Source organism: Canis lupus, chromosome X (genome assembly GCF_011100685.1).
Source record: "Canis lupus familiaris isolate Mischka breed German Shepherd chromosome X, alternate assembly UU_Cfam_GSD_1.0, whole genome shotgun sequence".
Lineage (NCBI taxonomy): Eukaryota > Metazoa > Chordata > Mammalia > Carnivora > Canidae > Canis > Canis lupus.
This window is the reverse complement of record NC_049260.1, coordinates 59,929,958-59,953,977: the sequence shown is the minus strand read 5'-3', so window position 1 is coordinate 59,953,977 and position 24,020 is coordinate 59,929,958. Positions and strand designations below refer to the sequence as shown.

Below are 24,020 nucleotides of genomic sequence, written 5' to 3'. Positions count from 1 at the left end.
ATTTTGGATACTAACCCTTTATCCTCAATTCCGTAAGCTGCCTTTTAGTTTTGTTGATTGTTTCTTTCACTGTGCAGATTTGTATCTTGATGAAATCCCAGTAGGTCATGTTTGCTTTTGTTTCCCTTGCCTCAGGAGACATGTCTAGTAAGGAGTTGCTGTGGCCGTTGTCAAGGAGGTTGCTACCTGTGTTCTCCTCTAGGATTTTGATGGATTCCTGTCTCACATTTAGGTCTTTGATCCATTTTGATTTTATTTTGTGTTTGGTGTAAGAAAGTGGTCCAGTTTGATTCTCCTACATGTGGCTGTCCAGTTTTCCCAGCACTGTTTGTTGAATAGACTTTTTTCCACTGGATATTCTTTTCCTGCTTTGTCAAAGATCAGTTGACCATAGAGTTGAGGGTCCATTTCTGGGTTTTTTATTCTGTTCCAATGATCTATGTCTGTTTTTGTGCCAGTGCCATACTATCTTCATCACTATAGCTTAGTCATATAGCTTGAAGTCTGGAATTATGATGCCTCTAGCTTTACTTTTTTTTTTTTTTTCAAGATTGCCTTGGCTATTTGGGGTCTTTTGTGGTTCCATACAAATTTTAGGATTGTTTGTTTAGCTTTGTGAAGAATTCTGGTCATATTTTGATAGGGATTTCATTAACTATGTAGATTGCTTTGCATAGTATTGACATTTTAACAATATTCTTCAAGTCCATGAGTATGAAATGTTTATCCATTTCTTTGTATCCTCTTCAGTTTCTTTCATAAGTGTTCTATAGTTTCAGAGTACAGGTCTTTTACTGCTTTGGTTGGGTTTATTCCTAGATATCTTACAGTTTTTGGTCTTTTTTTCTTTTTTGAACACATCCTTCTTGAAACCCTCTGTCTTCTTGATTTGATTTTAGCTACTTTAGTAACTTGCATCTATCTAACTTCTCTCCCTATGTTTTTTACACTATATTATAATTGCATATCATTCACCACTACTACACTTAGGCCCTTGGATATTGTCCTTCATTTTGATGTACTTAGTGCTTGCTCATAACAGTACTGTACAGAGTATGGACTTTTGAGTTATACATTGATTTTCTACATTTACTCAGAATCTATGAATACCTTGTAAACATGTGCTTTCCATATGTATGTTTATTCCTAAATCAGACTCTCATTTTCCAGCAATAAGATTCTTCCTGCGCATGTAAATCATCAACCTGACTCCTTAGACATGTCTTGTTTTCTTCAGTAAGTGAGAAAAGAATTCTTTGAATTCCTGATTGTTCAAAAAACTGCCTTTGGAATAAAAGGTCATATCATAATTAAAATATCTGTGAAGCACTTATTACTAAAGTATTTATGCATGTTTTTATTTTCAGAGGACGATTGTTTATCATTTCTACCAAAGCAGGATCTCTTGGAATTAATCTGGTAGCTGCTAATCGAGTGATTATATTTGATGCTTCTTGGAATCCATCTTATGACATCCAGAGTATATTCAGAGTTTATCGCTTTGGACAAACTAAACCTGTGTATGTATATAGGTTCTTAGCTCAGGTGGGTTTACAAATTACATTCTTTTTTTGTAGTGAAAGTTTGGGTGAAATTGATAATATTTTCGGAGTGCCAAACATACATGCATTATAGAGAAGCAAATGAAATTGAAAACAACAACCCTAACCTATACATAAATTAGTGGAAGTCAATTTTGGCTTCTCATGATTTTCTGTTTTGTAGTTCATCCATGTCTATAATGTCAACGTTCTCAGATTGGGATGGATTTGCATGGGTAAACAGTTTTGGAATTTTCTTGCTTGTTCAGGAAAGTTAAACGTTTATAGTTCTTTACTTAGCATACATAGAAAAGCAAGTAAGTTAATCTAATTTGCTTATAGATGTAAAGGTCAAATGATAATTGTTTTTAGTCCCTACTAGATACTCTCTTAATTTGAAGAATATGGGTAAATAGGAAGAAATGGTTAACTTATAATAACAAAGAATCATTACAAAGAATGTTTAATACTTTATAGAAAAGAATTAAAGTAATTTCCTTTAAATATAAACTTAGATGTTAAAAAACAAATTGAAATTTAAGAAAAATGAGAAAATCAAAGAGATGGATGCAATATAAGGTAATACAGATTTATAGAATCAAGTTGAATTTTTGCTGGTACATCTGTTTTGGGAATACATGCTATTCTTTTCACCTGCCTCCAACTCTGGGCTTTTGAACCAGAAACTGAATTTTATTGGTGGATCGATCCTTGCTCATTTGATCTTCTTTAGTACTTAATATAATTGGCAAGCTGTAGTGTAACCCCCTTCCTATCATTTAAGCTAAAAGCTCTTTATAGATAGAGCATTGTATTTGTTAATTTTCTGTCCTGGAATTCTAGAAAATAAGACTTGATAGACTATTTATAATGATTATTGAGAGTTTATTATGTTCCACTGAGAAGGAATTAAACTGCTCTCTTGAATTATTATTTTTATAACCCTCTAAAATCTTATTTCATGCACTTCTTTATTTCTGTTCACCTTGGTGACTACTCTTCTACTAAGTACAGAAATATATATATATATTTCACACCTCTGAGGTGATACTGTCCCTTGAGTCTGGGTACAATCATTGGAATTGCCTGGAGCAAGTTTAAATACTTGTCACGAAAGCTTCTGAGCTTCATCACTTTGTATCCAGCTGCATCCAGGCCTGAGGCGGTGGCCACTTGACACCAGTAGCCACTTAGTGCCCCTTTGGATCCTGAGCAGAGAAGCAAGGCTTGGGGGAGGAGGGGGTTGGGAGCTGATACTGAGTGCCTACAGCATCTACTCTGTCTTCACTATTCAGAACTTGTAACTAAAATATTTAAAGAAACTGATTTTAAATGCAAATTAAAGGGCAAATGTTCTCAAAAAAAAAAAAAAAAAAGGCAAGACCTGAATGCATATTGGTCAGGTAATAAAGAATGATTATCAGTAATGTAGTTTTCTTTTTTGTCAAGGTAAACTATGGTGAACAGATGAAATCTCTCATGAATTAAGCAGCATTGCTAATAAAACTTCCTTTATGGCAATGTATTACTATGAAGTTTTGCTGTTTTGTATTAACCAGTAATTTCTCCTTAAGTTTCATGTGTACAAAATTTATTTATTTGTATATTGTTCCTTCTTTTTACAAAGGGCACCATGGAAGATAAGATTTATGATCGGCAAGTAACTAAGCAGTCACTATCTTTTCGAGTTGTTGATCAGCAGCAAGTTGAGCGTCATTTTACCATGAATGAGCTTACTGAACTTTATACTTTTGAGCCAGACTTATTAGATGACCCTAATTCAGAAAAAAAGAAGAAGAGGGATACTCCCATGCTGCCAAAGGTAAACATCTTTAGATTATTAGCTCAAACAAAACCTACCATGGACCAAAGATATTTTACTATTACAGTAAAAGTTAGTCATTTGGCTAAGGCTCAAAGTCAGAATTTTCCAAAGAGAACAAAGTCATATTTAAATCAGAGAGTGCTTGGTCAGTTCTCCACATAACACCACAAAAAGATAGTGTAATCTGAAATACATGTTCTATACCAGTAAAAAGTTCAGCCTTGTAGAAAAGTTTCTGAGTAGAAACCTTAAAGGAAACAGTATGTTTCTCTTTTAATAATCTCCAGTAGAGTGCATACATAATTTTAATATTTCTATATGAAATTCCTTAACATTTTTTGCTGTCATATAGCAGTTAAGAATCAGCAAAAAAAAGTGTCTCTTACTTGATATTTTTCACTGTCATAAAGCAACTAAGACTTTCACACTTGGAAAAGGATGCTTAGAAGTAATCTTGTCAAGCCCTCATATTTTATGTAAGTGGGGAAATCTAGGGTCAGAGATATTCTGACTCGCTCATAGTTTCCAGCTAATAAGTGGCAGAGCCAGAAGTAGTATCTACATCTGTCTTCTGGCCAATTGTTCTTGGACTTTAAAAAAGACATTATTGGGCAGCCCCGGGTGGCTCAGCGGTTTAGTGCCACCTTTAGCCCAGGGCACGGTCCTGGAGACCTGGGATCGAGTCCCACGTCAGGCTCCATGCATGGAGCCTGCTCCTCCCTCTGCCTGTGTTTCCCCCACCCCACCCCACCCCCATCTCTCATGAATAAGTAAATAAAATTTTTAAAAAGACATTAGTTAGATTAGTATAGAAATTTATTATGATAGTACATATCATTTTGACCCTTTTGAACATAGAGAAAGCCATATATTCTCTGGTCTAAAATAATGATCTAAATATATTTAAACCTGTTTTACTTAATCTAAAAGGCCATTTTAGGGGGAATTGTTGGGGGGTTGCTTTCCCCGTTGTGTTGGCTGCAAATTCAAGCACTTAATATTCCTTGTAGCTGTTAAGAGAATTGGGAAAGTAGCTACCAGGTAATGGTGTTATTCTACCAAAGTCACTTTAGTCATTTGTTTAAAAACAAAACAAAACAAAACAAAAACCCAAAACCTCATATATCTTGGTTCTTCATATGATTGGATACATTTAATTAAAGCAAAAGGTAATTGTAATAAATAACTATCTAATGCTAATATAAATCAGTGATTTCTCCAGTTAACTTTTAATGTACATGTCAAAGTAATATGAACATTAAACGTTTGGAGTTTTTTTTAAATGTCTTTTTTCTATATTAAATTTTTTTTCTAATCAGTAAACTATTCTTCCATTTAAAGTTTACTGATAAAGCACCTAGGAAAGAGTTTTTTGTGACAACCTCTATCAGATCCCTTTTATAATGATCTAGGTCCACATGGGAGTTTAAATCTACTGTTTTTATGTTACATTTAAAACACTTCTTTAAAGAGTACCATTTCATTTTAACATTATGAAATACTAAATTGATGGTGATTTGGCTTTCTTAGTTATATCATTATAGAACGTGAGTGGGATCTTGAATAGTCTTTGGAAAATTTTCTGTATGTGAATTTGTTTGTATACCTTTAAAAACACAGAAACACAAATGGAATCATACAATATGTACTCTTCTGCAACTTGTTCTTTTCACCTAGGTGTTTCTTAAACATCTTTCTATATTGGTACATGTACTTCTGCTTTTTAAAAAGCAACTGCATAGTGTTCATTTGCCTTGATTTGTTTAATTCTTATACCCCAGCAGCTTTCTTATTAGTTAACTTAATTCTGGTGTAAGAAGTATTCTTTTAAGGACTTGCACATATGTTTATGTTTATAATTTTAAAGATATTGAAGTTTCCCTTTTCAATTTGAGAATGATTTTTATCTAATTAGCATATTTACTAAAATTATTCTTAATTTTAAGCTTCAACTTTTATAAGAAATACATCACAGTTAGTAATATCTCTGATAGGAAGCAAATATTCCACTTTAAAAGGGAATAATTTCTGATTTTAGGAATACTTGTTTAATTTGGTAAACATTTATTTGCTGTCTTTGAGGTGTACTGTGAAGGTATACTAAGAGCAAGACATTGTGCTTTAAAGAAGTTTTTAAAAATCCAGCAGGAAAGAAATGCTATTTAATGTTATACGATGTCTGGGAAAAAACATCTGTTTTATAACTTGGCACTCTGAGTTGTTAAAGGTGTCATGCATTTTCATTTATAGACTTTACTTACTATATTTTGCTTTTGGTGCTATAATTCTTTGCCCAAGAACAAAAAGGAAAAGGAATATTGAATGCTACATTAACACAAAGTGCTTCAACTCTCCCACAGCTCTTCCCAAAAGGAAAAGAATAGTTGACTTTTAGTGATTTATTACTGGGTTTTATACTGTGTGCTGAACAGTTTGTTGAGATTATCTTCCTTAATCTAGCAGCAACTGAAAAGCTGGTAATGTTGTTTTCATTTTTAAGTTGAGGAAATTAAGGTTTGAAGAGGTTATGTAACTTAGCCAAATTTACCCACCTACTTAGTGGTGCAGCTGGCCTTCAAACCAAGTCTGCCCAACTTGAAAGCATGTACTCTTAATCGTTATGTACTTTTTTTAAAAGATGTTATTCATTCATTCTTGAGAGAGAGAGAGAGAGATTGCAGAGACATAGGCAGAGGGAGAAGCAGGCTGCCTCTAGGGAGCCTGATGCAGGACTCAATCCCAGGACCCCTGGGATCACGACCTGAACCAATGGCAGATACACAACCAGGTGCCCCAATCATTATGTACTTTATTGCTCCCCAAATAGAGATTAGAAAGTTAAGGTCAAGTATTAGAAACAAGGCAGAGGACCTAGGATTCCTAGAATTGAATGGCTTTAGGATGCTTTATTTTATTTTAAATAAAACTGGGTTTTAAAATATAGAATGCCTTCACAGTTAATACCATTGTGTGATGTAACTGTTGAGATTGTATAATATAGCCAGTTTAGCTCATGGCTTGTGATGTGGTAAAGTCCTCAAATTTATAGAAAACTTTAAAGTTTATACAGGACTTTCTCCTTCATATTCATTTACCTTAGGAAACTGAAGTTTAGAGAGTTTGTGACTACCAAAGTGTACATGACCAATAAGGGTTAGAGCTAGAACTTGAACTTAACAGTTTTCAAATTGTATTCCAGGGAGCCTCCAGTAATTAGCAGAGGTACTCCAAGACTACCATGTGGCTAAGTGAGTAGTGGAAGGCCAGACAGGCAGCACTCCAAACACCACATCCTGTTTCAATCAGAGTCCTTCTCCTTTTATCTCTTTTATGCATTGGGCTGCAACATAAGATTTAATTTTTTTTAAAGATTTAATTTAAAGGGAGAATGTTAGTTCTTTTTTTTTTCCCTTACTGTCTGCTTTTTATTCCCATAACTTATTCAGTACTGGTGCCTTTCTAACTATCACAGTAACTAAGAACTGTCAGGGATCTAAAAGGAAATACAAAGGATATTGTATGAGATTTACCTGAAAGAGGTGATACTCTATTTGGGGAGAGAAAAGTAACGTTCTTTAAGAAAAAGAAGGAATTGCTGATGTAACTGCTACTGAATGTGTTTGCCATATACTATATGGTTAAAAAATGGAAGATGGAGCATTCAGGTACAGTTTTAGTGGAAAAAAACCACACTGGCCTATAAAATAGGTGGTTAGTATTTGGTTGGATTAGGAAAGAATGAGGTTTGAATGCAGGATGAAACAATTTGGGCAAAAAGAAAGATGATGATTTATGTACCAGACTCAAGGTATGATAAAGAAATTGACCAGATAGAGTTAAAATTGGATGTGTGAGTTGTGGGTAAGGTGAGGCCAGCTTATGGAGAGCCATAAAAAGTAAATGGAGGTATTTGGATTTAAAATAGTATTCATGGGGTGCTTGGGTAGCTCCTTTGGTTAAGCTTTGGTCTAGGATTAAGCCCAATGGCAGGCTCCCTGCTCCCTGCTCCGTGGAGAGCCTACTTCTCCCTCTTCCCCTACTGCTCCCCCAGCTTGCGTGCTCTCTCTCTCTCTCTCTCTCTGTCTCTCTCTCAAATAAATAAATAAAATCCTAAAAAATAAAATAGTATCCACTATAAGTTCATAAACGGACCTGTTATATGATAAATGTGGGCTTTTAGAAAATTAGCCTGGTAGTAAAATGCAGGATGAGGACCTACATATAATATAGGTGATGATTATGGAGTTAATCAAACGCTTCAAGAAAATAAATGAGAAAAAAAAAAAAAAAGAAAAAAAAAAGAAAATAAATGAGAGAACTCAATAACTGATGATAGACTGTAGATTTCAATAGATAGGCAGTGAAAAAATTTACCTAAATAATGAAGCTTATTTACCCATTCATTGATTAAAAACTTTTCAGGTACCTGCAAAGTACCAATCACTATGCTGGTTACTACAGATACATTGGTAAATAAGACTAGGTTCTTGGGATCCCTAGGTGGCTCAGTGGTTTAGCGCCCGCCTTCAGCCCAGGGCGTGATCCTGGGGTCCTGGGGTCCTGGGATCAAGTCCCACATTGGGCTCCCTGCATGGAGCCTGCTTCTCCCTCTGCCTGTGTCTCTGCCTCTCTCTCTCTCTCTCTCTCTCTCTCTCTCTCTCTCTCTCTCTCTCTCGGCTTCTCCCTCTGCCTGTGTCTCTGCCTGTGTGTGTGTGTGTGTGTGTGTGTGTGTCTCATGAATAAATAAAGACTAGGTTCCTAATCCTAAGGAGTCTAATCAGTATACTGTAAGCAAGTAAATAGAATTAAAGTTAAGGGTCCTATAATATAAATCAGTACAGACATTAAGGAAGGAATATTTAGCTCTTTTTTGGAAAAGTTGGAGATGGGGAGTTGACATTAGGAAGACTTAAACTGATGTTGAAAATGGAAGTGAGTAGCTGTTTGCATTGCGATAAGGGCCAAAGGTGAAGGCCCTTCAAGAGGAAGAGCAGGAAAAAGAAACGTGCATCAAACAGCATGGCAAGTTTTAGGAGCCTCAAGTAGTTTAAAAATAAAAGAGTAAAAGAAGATAGTGGTAGAATAAGGAAGGGTAGGCATGGAGAAGAGGTAAGAGAAAAGACTGGAGAGACAGATAGGAATCAGATCATAGAAATTAGAGTTTGGGCATTGTATTACAGGCTGTTGGATCAATTATAATGATTTTAAGAAAACCAAAATCAAATTTTTCATTTTAGAAAAATCACTTTGGGTATCAGTATTCAGGATTGATTGGAGAAAGGGAAATAGATGCAAAGATACTTTTTAGGATGCTGTTTTTAATAGCATTTTATAGTCCAGATAAGAGTGGTAGTAATGCAGGCCTGAAGTAAGGTGGTAGCAATAGGGATAGAGAAGTACCAAGGACAGTGTAAGTACTCAGTAAATGTATTTAACTTTATTCCCTAGGCTTATATTTACAATTTTACTTAACTTTGCCCACTACTGTTTGGTTTTGATTTCCTTTAATAAGTTGAAAATTGGTCCTCTCTGAAATAGGTACAAGTGGATATTTTGATATTCATAGAGATTTCTTGGTATTTGAACCTGTTCTTATTAGAGACATTTCAGAGTTGGTTCCTATTATTATAGTACAATTTCAAATACCTTCCTTTTTTATACATCATGTTTAAGATGAAAGACTGATAAAAATGATATATTTTCATTTCCCCTTCAAATTGTTTTTATCTAAATAATTAAACTGCATGCCTTTTTAAGATAATTTTCATTGTCCTTTGATAGTTCTGAGAATGTTTATTTTCAACTTGGTATGTGATGATTATATTTTTTTCTACCTTACCACTTCCTCCTTAATTATTATATGATTCCTCTTCCTGTATTTCTGTTGTTTACTTTCTTTTACTTCTCTACTTTCTTTTTAAAAATTTTTTTAAAGTTAGATTTAATATCTCAGACTTAATTTATTAACCACTTGACTATTTTTCTTGTGTTTTTATCTTTGCAGCTCTTTAAAGGCAAGAACTATATCCTTTGTTCCTTTTCTTTCATTCATAGTGAATAATATAATGCTGGCACTTTTATATGGCCTATTTTTGAAATTCAAGTAGCCTTTGTAGTGATATTTAACTAAACTTTTTATTGTTCCTTAATGATTCATATGTCATTGAAAAGCAGTGTCAGACTTACTATTGCAGGTAGTAAAATTAAAATGAAGAGTGATTTGTCTGTCACAGCAGGTATGTGACAAAAAGAGAATTGGAGCTTTAATTTGTATTTTCAGTTCTGTACTGAATTAGCTATCTTAGCTCTGTTTTCCACTCCACCTCAGAAATTATATTTTTAAATCCCCTCATTGGTTTCTTGCTGTTGTTGGTGCTGTTTTTCTTTTTTTGAAATGTAAGTCTTGTAGACCTGTGAACCCATTTTTAAATATATTGATTTTAGGGTCCCCTGAATCATGTCTACAAAGTGTTGTTACAGCTCTTTAGTTGTTCAAGGTAATAATGTTTTTCAGCCAGTTTGAAACTTCTAACATGATCTAAACTTAAAGTTTAACATAAGTTTCTAGTGATAAAGATTTATTGACTGATTATTTTTTTAACTGTTAAAGTAATAACTTGCTTCTGTTAACGTTTATGTAGAGACTGTGTTAGGGAAAGTATCTTTTCTGGTAAACTTATGAATTACACATATCAGAGATGAAAATCTTGGTCAGGGTCATGTTTCATAATATGCTTAAGTGAGTATGCAACCTAAGCTCTATACCCTTTATTAAGAAAACAAAAGTCAGTAACTTTGGTATAAAAGTTTTTTTATACTTCCTTTTCTAGCACTGTACTGCCTATGTCTTTTTAAAGGTATGCTGCATGTTGGTAATTACAGAGATAATAAAATGGGAGATTTAAACTTAAGTATCCAAAGTGAGGCTTTAGATTTGCTTCCTCTACCCTAATCTTGTATATAATTTTTCCCTTTGTCTTTATTCCTTTATTAAAGTTTTAATATCTCAGAGCATGGTTTGTTGAACAGAAATGTTATTGGGCAGTGTTAATACATGGTTTTACCTTAGTCTTTTTTAACATTAGAGAGAAATATGCTCACTAAAATAATTTGATGTGAAGTCTAAAATTGCTGATCAGCCTATTTAGGGATCTTTCATACATTTACTTTTAGGAATAAAAGTTTAAAAGGACCTATTTAATTGTAGGGCACGTGTCAGTAACCTTTAGCATATTAACCACATGGTGGCACATAAACACAATTTTTGTTGACCGAGAAGGAGCCATGCTCATAATTGAAGCCTATATGAGGTTTGTTGTTACTGTTTCCTACTTTTCTGTCTCTTTTATCACAAGTTACATGTTTATTATTTAATAAACAAGTTCTAATATTGTTTCTTTTTATCCAATGGCATAAAAATGATTATTCATCTGAATAAGCATAGACCACCAGAAATCATAATGTATTCTAGAGAAATTGTTTTAATTTTACAATTTCTTTGTAGGTTATAAAAGTCTCCTATTTAGTGTTTTTTTCGGATGGTTGATACCAAATAAAAAGAGCAAATGGTTTAAGCCTGTTACTTTTTCCATATCACTCGTCAACTGTCCTTTTTAGGATGTAATCTTAGGCAAGCCACATAAGCTTTCCAAACCTCACTTCCCTCAAGAACATAAAAAGATAGTAGTACCTTTCTCACAGAGGACATAATCCACATAAAGTCCCATGCCTAACACATAGTAAGTGCTCAAATGTTAGGTGCTATTTTTGTTTCCATAATTGTTGCTAATACTGCATTATACTGGGTTCATTTCTCTGAAACCAGTATAGACATACATTTTTGGAATTTCAGAGGAGTCATGAAGTCCTGATCCTTAGATTAAGCTTGACATATGACAGATTAGTAAAGACTAAAAACATTTAAGAGCCAGAGACCGTAATCTCAGCTAGACTGCAGAAGAGACAGTTTATTTGAGTCTTGAATTCTTCTAGAGATCAATTATAATCAAGAGTGAATAATACTAGATTTTAATGATATTAGCATGCATTTGACCATGAACTACAACCCTTTCTAACATTCAAGAATTTTCTTTCTTTTTTATTTTTAAGAATTTTTTCTTAAATAACACAATTGTAGAAGAATTGTCTGTTATGACCAGCTGATACCTCTGTAGTAATTTTTTATTCTTTCTTAAATAACACAGTTATAGAATTGTCTATTGTTATGACCAGCTGATACCTCTGTAGTAATTTTTTAAAGTGAAGAAGTGCTTTCTAGTGTCCCTCCATATACCATTATACAGTAGACCATGTTTTATTTATTTTAAAGATTTATTTATTTGAGAGAAAGAGACTGAGAGTGCATGAGAGGGAGAGGGAGTGAGGGAGGGAGAGCATGTTTGTAAAAGTTGGGGGAAGAGCAGTGGGAGAAGCAGACTCCCTGCTGAGCAGGGAGCCCAGTTCAGGACCCCTCGATCCCAGGACCCTGAGATCATGACTAAGCTGAAGGCAAACACTTAAGCAACTGAGCCACTCAGGTGCCCCTGACCATACTTTTTTGCTGCTTGGTATCTTATTATATCCCCTTATAACACAGAAATTAAGGATCCAGGGTTACCAAGTATTTTTGGGGAAAACATTTGGGTTAAAGGGACTTTGGTGCCAATGATGCTCCTAAATAGCAGCCTCCCTAACCCTGGCAAGATGCCTTGCAAATCACTGCTAATGGAAACATCAGCATCTATGAGGCCACTTTACTGGCAGAGTTGGGGATGCAATGCGAGCTTCCATTGGGGAGGATGTAAGGTAGCCTTCAGGAAATGTCTTCTTTTGAATGACCAAAAATATCTGCTACTCAAGATTCTGGAAATTCTGAAATTTAAAATACCAGGTCTGTATTTAGTAAATGCTTACTGATTAAATAAAGTGGCAAGAACTTTTTTGGTTTTGTAGACAGATTAAAAGATATCTGTTCTTGTGAGACTCCTAACTCTAGGAAACGAACTAGGGGTGGTAGAAAGGGAGGTGGGCGGGGTGGGGGGGTGACTGGGTGATGGGCACTGAGGGGGGCACTTGATGGGATGAGCACTGGGTGTTATTCTATATGTTGGCAAATTGAACACCAATAAAAAATAAATTTATTAAAAAAAAGATATGTCTGTTCTTTCTAGATTATAAGCTTCCTACTACTGGCCTGTTAGGGTAAGGATTGTGTCAGTGAATCTACATCACTATATTCCTAGCACCTGGCATAATACTTAGCACATAGCAAGTATTCATTAAAAATGTGGCAATTAAAAAAAAAAGAAAAATACAAAAAAAATGTGGCAATTGAATAATGAATTTCTGTCCTATAATTGCACGTCAACGATTGTAAGGCAATGGTTGACATGCCTTTAAAATAGTGTTTTTTCTTGTGTGTAGTTCTTAACACTAAGAGTAATAGCATCTGAATAGCATCAGAATCACCTGGCGGCTTGATAAAAATTCAGATTCCTGGCTTTATGTAAGACCTACTGAATCAGTTTCTGGGAGTGGGCCCTGGGAATCTATATTTTTAACAAGGTCCACCCTGGTTTTATGGATACAAGGTATGTAGTGGTGTGATTTGCCTTTATTATCAGCTAAACCTTTGAATTAAGAATAACAATAAACAGTAGCTAACATTTATTGAGTGCTTTTTATGCCAGGCACTGTACAAAGGGCTTTACTAGTATTGAATTATTTAATTCTTATAGCCACCTTACAAACCCTGTACAGTTTGTTTTTATCTTACAGATGACAAAATTATAACAGAGAAATGATGGCACCTGCATTTGATCTCAGTGTCATAACCAGACCTCATACCCTTTTTTTAAAAACATTTTTAAAAATTTTATTTATTTATTCATGAGAGACACAGAGAGAATGACAGTGAGAGGTAGAGACACAGGCAGAGGGAGAAGTAGGCTCCATGCAGGGTGCCCGACATGGGACTCAATCCTGGGTCTCCAGGACCACGACCTGGACCGAAGCCAGCGCTAAACCACTGAGCCACCCAGGCTGCCCAGACCTCATACTCTTTAACCGCTATACTCTACTATGCTAACATTAATTTCTTATGTGATTAAACTTGTGGGAGAAGTAAACTGAGGCACTCTCCTTTGATATGACTTCAACTCCATTTTTTTCATTTCCAGCTTTCTTTTTCATTGAGATTTAATTGATGTGTAATAGTTTTAGGTGTACAACATAATGATTCAGTATATTTATATATTGCTAAATGATCACTACAGTAAGTCTAGTTAACATACATTACCACACAGTTACAATTTTTTTCTTGTAATAAAAACTTTTAAGATCAACTCTCTTAGCAACTTTGAAATGTAGACTACAGTATTATTAACTACAGTTGCCATGCTATACATTACATCACCAGAACTTACTCATCTTACCCTTTGACAAACATCTTCCCATTTCACACACACCCTCAGTTCCTGGTAACCACCACTCTACTCTGTGTCTATGAATTCAGCTTTTTAGATTCCACATAGGTATTTGTAAACTTTCTCAGTCTGACTTATTTCACTTAGCGTGATGCCCACAAGGTCCCTCCATGTTATTGCATTGACAGGATTTCCTTATTTTTTTATGACCAAATAATATTCTTTTGTGTATATGTACCACATTTTCTTTATCCATTCATCCATCAGGGGAAACCTAGGTTGTTTCCATGTCTTGGCTATTGTAAATGATGCTGCAATGAATGTGGAGGTTCAGGTATTTTTGAGTGTTTTTCTTTCCTTCTGATTAATACCCACAAGTGGAATTACTAGCCCATAAGCTAGTTTTATCTGCAATTTTTTTGAGGAACCTCCATGATATTTTCCATAGTGGTTTTACCAATTTGCAATCCCACCAACAGTGCACAAGTGTCCCCTTTCCTTCACATCCTTATACTTTTTTTTTAAAATTTAAATTCAGTTTGCCAACATATAGTATAATACCCAGTACTCCTGCCATCAAGTGCCCTCCTTAGTGCCTGTCACCCAGTTACCCCATCCCCCCACCCACCTCCCCTTCCACAACCCTTTGTTTGTTTCCCAAGGTTAGGAGTCTCTCATGGTTTGTCTCCCTCTCTAATTTTTCCCACTCAGTTCCCCTCCTTTCCCTTATGGTCCCTTTCACTATTTCTTATATTCCACATATGAGTGAAACATATCCTCATATATCCTGATCACTACTGTGACTTTATGAAAAAGCATTTTCAGTGCTATCAAGGTGTGTAATACTGAGGAATGTAGATTTCATCCTTTAGTTACTACAAAATCATAGAGTAGCAAAGCTGATTCTAGTCCTTTTTAAGTATCTTGGATGCTGAACTCATCTCTAGGCCTGAGTCAGGTACAGCATAGTCATTAAGAACAGGAGCCCTTGGAAAAGACCACCTGGGTTTGAATCTTGACCATCACATTATTTGACTTCTTTGTGCTTCAGTTTCTTGATCTGTAATTCTGAGAGATTTATGTTGTTACTCTTCAAAAATCTCATCCTCTTCGTTTTTATTTTCATCTCCTTCTGAGACTGTTAATAGTAAATGCCTGCCCTTCTGCTTTTATTTATTTTTAAATTTTATTTTTTCATGAGACACACAGAGAGACAGAGACATAGGCAGAGGGAGAAGCAGGCTCCATGCAGAGAGCCTGATGAGGGACTTGATCCAAGGAGTCTAGGATCATGCCTTGGGCCGAAGGCAGTGCTCAACTGCTGAGCCACCCAGGTGTCCCTGCCCTTCTGCTTTTAGCTTCCATATCTTATAGCTTTTCTTTTGCCTCATTCTGATCTCCCAACTCACTAAGTTAATTTTTAGCTATGTGTTTTCTGCTTTTTATATTATCCATTGAATTATCTATTTCAGTGATTATTTTTTATCCTGAATATTTCATTTTTGGCTCTTTTTAGATAATTTTTGTTTGAATTTCATATTCATGATACCTTTGCTTATATCCTTGAGTATACTTTCATGCTTATTTTGAATTATTAGTACATTTTGTTAATAACTCTGCTTCAAATGGTATATGGTACCAGTGTTGTCACTGCAGGGATGGGGTGTGTATATATCTGTGTGTTTGCTGTGAGTTCCTGGAATTCATGTTTCTTTTTCTTTTCTGTAGTTTCCGTGGGTTGATTGTGGTGGGAGAAAGCCAGCAGCCCATGCTGATTCATGATATTAAAAATCTCATCAATTATATGGTGATAATAATAGTATGTACTTAATAGAGTTACTATGAAAATTAGCTATTCCATGTAAATTTCGTAAAATAATGTTAGCATGCAATTATGTATTCAGTTTAGCTTTAAAGAAAATCTACAGATGTGACTTGAATTCAGATCCCAGCTTTAGAAAACTGTTTTGAAAAAAAATAGAAAACTGTTTTGATAGGCTAAAATATACAGCTAACTAGGGGTAAAAAGGAAAATGTCCCATCTTTCAGACTTTGTACTGTCCCAGAATTCTCTCATTGTCTAGTGTTGTCAGTCTCTGTTATTGCAAATAAAATAAGGAAAAAAATGGTTAATTAAAACTTTTTTTCCTATTTTGAAAATTTCCAAATGAGAAAAATATAATGAATACTCATATGCCCATCACCTAGATTTAGTGATTGTTAATATTTTGCCACATTTGCCTCCCCTATTTCTTTCTTTCTTTCTTTCTTTCTTTCTTTCTTTCTTTCTTTCTTTCTTTCTTTCTTTCTTTCTTTCATGAGTGGGGTGTGGGGAGGGGCAGAGGGACAGGGAGAGAGAAAATCTTAAGCAGGCTCCTTGCTGAGTGCAGAGCCTGATGCAGGGCTCGAACTCACAACCTGAAATCATGACCTGAGTTGAAATCAGGAGTTGGATGCTTAACCAACTGAGGTCCCAAATTTTGTATAAATATATTATATTTATATATTAAATAAAAACAAATTGTACAGGGTTTTTGTAAGGTGGCTATAAGAATTAAATAATTCAATACTAGTAAAGCCCTTTGTACAGTGCCTGGCATAAAAAGCACTCAATAAATGTTAGCTACTGTTTATTGTTATTCTTAATTCAGAGGTTTAGCTGATAATAACGATAAAGGCAAATCAGACCACTACATACCTTGTATCCATAAAACCAGGGTGGACCTTGTTAAAAATATAGATTCCCAGAGGAGTCTCTCATGTTTTTTCACCCTCTCTAATTTTTCCCACTCATTTCCCCCTCCTTTCCCTTATAATCCCTTTCACTATTTCTTATATTCCCTGTATGAGTGAAACCATATGATGATGATTGTCCTTCTCCAGTTGACTTATTTCACTCAGCATAATACCCTCCAGTTCCATCCACGTCGAAGCAAATGGTGGGTATTCATTGTTTCTAATGGCTGAGTAATATTGGTGTGTGTATATATATACATACACCACATCTTCTTTATCCGTTCATCTGTCAAAGGACATTGAGGTAGAGCCTGTGGTCTTAACCACTATACATAAAGTCTCCTAGTTTACAATAAACATATTAATTTAAGTCTTACCATTAAATTTTCCTCTGAAATTAAAAAGGCTGACACAGATCTCACAGGTCTTTTTATCAAATCAGTTGATTCCAGCAAAATTATATTGGTGTTTATATTTCAGGCAATCTTGTCATGAAATTGTCTGTTGTAGAGAGATACCTGGAAAGCAAGGCTATATGTCCTTTCATTTTTTTCATTTTCATTTAGAGGAGTTCAGAAGGATATAACTAACGTGTTGGAATGATCATTGATTCTGAATTTCAACATAAGGTACTTAAGTACCACAGGATCTGTATATTAATATCCTAAAGTATGTTACTTGTTTGGTTAGGTTGGCTCATTCAAATATGTCATGTGACATTCTAGGAGTAGTGGAAAATTAAGCTGTGATACTTTTGGGGGGGATTAAGTAGGTGAATGCCTCCTTCTGTCTCTTCAGTTACTGATGTTTTCATGACCAAGATTTTTACATCATACTCATTATTTTGGACCCATAAAAGAATATAAATTGCATGAGAGATTTGGTCAATATAAGAATCACTAGGTGACCTTATTTATATATTATTATTTTACCTTTCTTCTTTTAATGTTTTCTTTCTTTAAGATGTAATTTGAACTGCTAAATATTTGTTTTCATATGTCTTCTATCTATATCCTTTTTTATATGCTATACATACCTATAGTTGAGTTAGGGGATGTTAACAGTATTTATGAAATAAAAAGGTAATATGAACTCCACATTGTATAGCATGAGAATCAAGTTCTAATTCAAGCTCTACTTGGAAAGCTACAACCTCTAGAAAATCACTGCAGTCATATACAGTCTTCATTGACACTGTTTACCTCATAGTGAATGGCATGTGGCTTATGTACAAATTATAATGGATAACCAGTTTTTAAAGGTTAAATGCTAAATATACTATCTAGTTCTTTGAGAACATTGTTACCAAAGGAGACTTTGGCTCTTAAGTTCCACCAAAGTCAGAGTGGCAGGCCTGCTTTTGCCTTCCTTGAAACTGACAAGTTCTATGGTTGTCACTATCTTATTTATACCTATAATTTGGGAATCTGGATATATTTTGAATGCTCTTTGGCAAAAGTTAGGTGCTCTTGACCTAAAAATATGATATGAGGTTTATGTGAACTTTATTCAGTATCTCTCTGGTTACTTATCAAATATGTTGCTTTTTTTTCCAGTGTAGTTTGGGGAAAAACAGGCTTCAAATTTGAAAGTAGAAACTTTTTTTGTAAGATTTTATTTATTTATTCATGAGAGACACAGAGAAAGAGAGAGGCAGAGACACAGGCAGAGGGAGAAGCAGGTTCCATGCAGGGAGCCCAATGGGGGACTTAATCCTGGGACTCCAGAAACACGTCCTGGGCCGAAGGCAGGTGCTAAACTGCTGAGCCCCCCAGGCGTCCCAAAAGTAGAAGCTTTTTTTTTTTTTTTTACAAGGAATATTAAGTTTCTTTACTAAAAATCTAGACTTATTGAAGTAATAAAAGGAGTTTTTTCATAGCTTTTTGAATGAGTCCTATGGCACTTAAGTATTCCAGTGGCGTTTTATTTCCAGATATTACAGAACCCAAATTCAAAGTGATGGCAAGCAAAATATTTTGAAACATGGCAAACCCCCACCCCCACCCTCAGGCAAAGACTTGATTGTTTTTAAAAATTTTATTTTCAAGGTTGTATTTCAGGATTGATTAGATAGGAATTTCTGTCAGCTTGCCAAATACTTTAAACTTCTAAATAAATTAACTTAAACATTTAATTTATCATTAATTTTGTTTTATTAATTAAACTAGTCATTTTTAAAGCTTAAACTAACGTAGCTGTTAGCTACCATGCTTTTTCTCAGCTTGTAAGCTTTTTCACTTATTGAAGGAAAAGTAAAGTTTAGACAAAGAAAAGGTACACATTTGGATATAATTTAAACCTCATTTTCACGACTGTTGGCCTAGTGATTGTAGATTCTGTTCCAGTATTGTTTTCAATAATAGTGTTGCTATAGCAACTAATAAATGCATGCTTCAAAGAGAAGAAACAAAAAGCCTCTCCACCGATTGTGTTGTATATTGGGATGAAATTTTTCTTTATTGTATGATTTGCTGTAGACTTTGCAAAACTGTTTTTCCCAAAGAAATATTCTGAGAATCCTGATACACATTTTTTTTTTGCTGTCTTAATCTAATCATCTGTTTTCTTGTATTAACAATGCTACAGTTAATTTACAAAGGGAAAGATGTAGAAAGAATTTATATTAGAAATTCTGTATCTTCTTTCTGTTATTTGTGTCTTACACAGCACTCTAGAGGAAAGAAAGATTTTTGATCTCCTGTTTCTGAACTATGTAAATGAATTTTGTTCCTATAAAAGTCAGTTAGCTTAACACATGTAGTGTCTTTTCTTTGTTAAAATGAAGATTGTGGTAAACATACTTATTTAAGTCCTTGAGTATTATCAGCATAGTAATATCAACTATGTGTAAATACACTAAAAATACACTGAAATACACTAAAATTTGTCCGTTAACCTATTTTGTTGTAGATTTAGTAATAATGAAGAATTGGAAGTGGCCTAAATATTAATAAACCCTTAAGTAGGAGAATAATTAAATAGATTATAAGGTATATCTATATGATTTATAAGCACCTTGCAGCCATTAAAAATGATGATTTGTATTTGATGTAAAATAATGTCAATGAGGGAATCCCTGGGTGGCTCAATGGTTTAGCACCTGCCTTCAACCCAGGGCGTGATCCTGGAGTCCTGGGATCGAGTCCCACGTCAGGCTCCCTGCATGGAGCCTGCTTCTCCCTCTGCCTGTGTCTCTGCCTCTCTTTCTCTCTCTGTCTTTCATGAATGGATAAATAAAATCTTAAAAAAAAATAATGTCAATGAAAAGATATTAATTCAGAAAAGTAGTTTCAAAACTATAGTACAGGGCAGCCCCAGTGGCGCAGTGGTTTAGTGCCGCCTGCAGCCCAGGGTGTGATCCTGGAGACCCGGGATCGAGTCCCACATCAGGCTCCTTGCATGGAGCCTGCTTCTCCCTCTGCCTGTGTCTCTGCCTCTCTCTCTCTCTGTGTTTCTCATGAATAAATAAATAAATAAGTCTTTTAAAAAAAAAACTATAGTACAATCCCATTTTTATGTAAAAGCATGTTTGAATGTAAGTGTAAAGTGTAAATGTGTGGAGAAATATATGACAGATAATACCATTAGTTATCTCTAGGTTTATAATAGGAAATTAGCATTGTTTCCTTAAATTTTTAAAAAAATTCTTTGAAAAGAAAGGAGCATCTGTGGCTAGTAGAAATGATCTGAATGGTTTTTTGGTTTGATGTTAGGAGGGAGCTAGTCTTTTAGGAAAAGGGTCCAAAATTCTTTAATGAATCAAAACAAAGTCACATGCACTTTTCCTCTGACTTGTTGGCATTTTAGTTGATTGTGGATCAAAATGAAAGTTATTGCATGGACAGAAGCTGAGCTTTTACCATAATCTGACTTTAATAAGGCAATCATGTTTGACTGGAGAAGATAGATCTTAAAATCTGAAATTGGTGGGGAGAATACATTCAAATGTTTTGGAAGTGGAGTTTCCTAAGATGAGTATCTCCTAAAGATAAATGGTAAAATAGTTCATGTCAGGTTTATTGAAATTTTTGGATAATAAGGACTGACTTGATAAAACTCCCTGACAGTTAAGACATTTTTTAAAGAATGAGAGTGTGTGTGCACATGCCTGCACATGCACATTGCATACATGCATCTCTGGAAAGGCTTTCTTTCTAACCATAAGAAAGTAATTAATGTATGAACTGTTGTGTTTATAATTGAGAAATAAATACTACACTTAATTGACATAAGATTTATTTCCACAGAATTGGGTGTTTCATCTAATTCTGCTATTCTTATAACATCCTGTTATACATGTGAGTGGAGAGGATTTCATTTTGTTTAATTGAGAGTCATAGCTAGACTAAATTATTATTCATTATTACAGAGAGAATTAGTGGCACAGCTGAAAGTAAATTAAGTTCCTAGCACAATTTTCTTGGTCTTTCCCTTAGGAAAAGGGAAATTTTGTTTTCTTAGAGAAATTAAGTTATTTTGACTATTGCTAAGAACATCACTTATTGCTAGACAGAAGTAAAATTAGGAACTATTCGTAGAACATTTCTACCTTGTTATTTATTTGGTATTTTGTAGAATAGCTAACTTTTTTTTTTAAGATTTATTTATTTATTTATTTTTATGGTAGACACAGAGAGAGGCAGACACAGGAGGAGGGAGAAGCAGGCTCCATGTCGGGAGCCTGACGTGGGACTCGATCCTGGGACTCCAGGATCGCACCCTGGGCCAAAGGCAGGCGCCAAACTGCTGAGCCACCCAGGGATCCCCAAATAGCCAACTTTTCTAATTGTATTTGTCATGGTCACTTGCTAAAAATGAGTGTTATCTGGTTTTAATGTATACCTCTCTCTTGAGTCATAGTTGGGGGGTGATCATGGGAGACATACATCTGAAGAAGCACCATCTTTTAATAGAATTTGATTCGTATTGACCTATCTCCCTGCCTACCTGGTCAGTAACTATGAACTTCGGAGATCTGTCTAGTGATGATAAACTTGTTTTATATGGCATAGGCATGGGAAGTCAGCTTTCATGACAGATTTCTACACTGATGTAGAAGAGAAATATTTAGCATTTCAAGAAAACTAAACCTGTTAGCATCTATGTATTCCACCATTCAGCTTTCTTGAGCCCTCTCATGTATGGTCTAATGTTCTTGACTTTCAACAAAAGAAATATCATATCATGTCAAAATGATAAAATCTCAATTACGGCTGTATTCATTAGTGAAATAAATTTCTTTTGTCTCATGGAATGATGATATAATTATTTTAAGTGCTTAATTGGGGTAGCAAGATAAAGAGTTGTTTACATGAAACAAATATTCTGATTATTTGGAATTAGTGTCAGCATTTCCTATTGTACAGGAAAAAAATCTTAAGGCCTCATGATCTGAAATTTTCATCTTAAGTTATGTAACAGACATTTGAGTTCCTACCATGTGTTGCACCCTCTACTCTGGGAGTAGATGAAGATGTAAGGACAATTATTTTCAAGTGTGAGATTTGTCTATGCTGAAACTTAAGGCATTAAACATTACTAGATGTAGATTAAATTTAAATTTAACGGAATATATACCTCTGCAACCTTTCCTTTGCTCTGTAATTACATTCCTTTCACTAGATTCATACTCAATTTAGAAAGTGTGTTTTAAGAGAACTTGCTGATAGAAGCTATGAAAAATGCTTTTGTAAAGTGATTGCCTTTTATATATCTAGGTTTTCATCTGTGATTTCTTAATAAACAACTTGTATTTTAATTTTTTATTAGCGAGTAACATATCTGTGGTTCACTTTAATCCCTGCCTCCCAATCTCTTTTCATCTCTCTCTCATAATCATAATTACACAGAGCAAGAGTTTGGTGGTTCTTACTAAGTATATAAATGATTCCAATTTTTAAGCTTTAAAATTTTTAACCTTAAAAGACTGACTTAAAACACTGTGACTTTAAAAAAAAAAAAAACACTGTGACAAGAAAATGATAAACAGTGTATATCAGTTTAAATTTGACCCATGGGTCTTTACAATATAATTTATATTTGACCTTTCTACAATTGAAATATAAGGACTCTATGTTCTATTGAAACTGTCTTGTAGCTATTTAGGTTAATTTATATTTGCTTTTCATTAATATAGTGGTTGGTGGCCATAGTGATTGTGAAAATAAAGTTGTTACATATGTATAAAGAGGAGTTGCCATGATTTTTTAGCAGAAGCATTTAATGTAATCTCTGGTGTAAGCAGACTTATATTAACATATATTATCAACTCAGAACAAATACAAAACAGAATACATATGAAAAAATTAGAAAAAAGTTGTAGAAAAAAAACACAGTAAAACTACATTTAAAAAATTGCGAACCCCTAAAACATGCTTATATAAACATTGTTATATAGAAGTTCTTACATAAGAGGCTGGTGTTGCATGTATTGTGACTGTTTTCTAAGTAATTTATATGATATATATCAGAAATATGTGTAGCAGCCAGCCAGTGTCTAGTTTCTAGTCTGACAGTAGACCAACGAACTGTGGAGATAGGATCCAGAGAGAAAAAAATAATTCTTTGTTATTTCAACCCCTCTAAACAGGACACCATACTTGCAGAACTTCTTCAAATACATAAAGAACACATTGTAGGATATCATGAACATGATTCTCTTTTGGACCACAAAGAAGAAGAAGAATTGACTGAAGAAGAAAGAAAAGCAGCTTGGGCTGAGTATGAAGCAGAGAAGAAGGTAGTTCATTCAAAATGCTTTTTGGTTTTGGTTTTTGTGTTAGTCATTTGGAAGAGCAGTAAGAAAAGGATCACATTTGGAACAGGTAATAATAATAGGGAGTCTTTAGGAACAGAATCCTAAATATGAGTTTGTTAATAGGCTTTGGCTACCTTTGGTAGTAGAGTGGGAGGAAAGGAAAGAAGAAAATAGTTTCCACTTAAAGAGTAGTAACCCCATTTCTGCTTAGCACTTGCTGAATTGAGAGATTACTGGGAAGCTATATATTTAGCATCACTTAACTGCTGTCAACACCCTCACTCTAGTAATAGATATACAGGAGCTTAGTGTTTGGAGGTAGGAGGAAATGTTTCTTTAGCCTATACACCATGAAATCGAAATTTTGACTGAATGTCAGAACGCAAAAATATTACATTATTGGACATTAATGTTAGTCTCCAACAGCAACATTATTTTAAATAGTTCCATGTCTGTTTTAACACCAACTCACTTGAGCAAAAATGTGCCTGAGCATGGGAAACCTTATCCTAATACCTGAATTCTTTTTAAAGTCCTAACTCATTGTACCAAACTTCTTTAACGTTAATGTGATGTTAGGAGTCTCATTAGAATTCTCTGAGTTGCCCCATTCTGTGGGAATTATCAGAAAAAAATAATACACCTTTAGGGGTTAAAGCTTTCCGTGTAATAAGATCTTGGTTTCGAGTGAAAAGGGTGTTTTGTTTGTGTGTGGAAGAGTGTTAATAATTTCTTAG

At 34.5% G+C, this 24,020-nt stretch overlaps 1 protein-coding gene across 6 annotated transcripts in view; it reads left to right on the top strand.

Moving 5' to 3' along the window:
- Positions 1-24,020, top strand: part of ATRX (ATRX chromatin remodeler) — a 332,654-nt gene that overhangs the window by 295,839 nt on the left and 12,795 nt on the right. For all 6 annotated transcript variants that reach the window (XM_038587761.1, XM_038587760.1, XM_038587757.1 and 3 more), the window contains 3 exons: positions 1,368-1,545; positions 3,169-3,363; positions 23,116-23,265. In XM_038587761.1, coding sequence (XP_038443689.1) covers positions 1,368-1,545; positions 3,169-3,363; positions 23,116-23,265 — 523 coding nt within the window. The remainder of the gene's footprint in view (positions 1-1,367; positions 1,546-3,168; positions 3,364-23,115; positions 23,266-24,020) is intronic.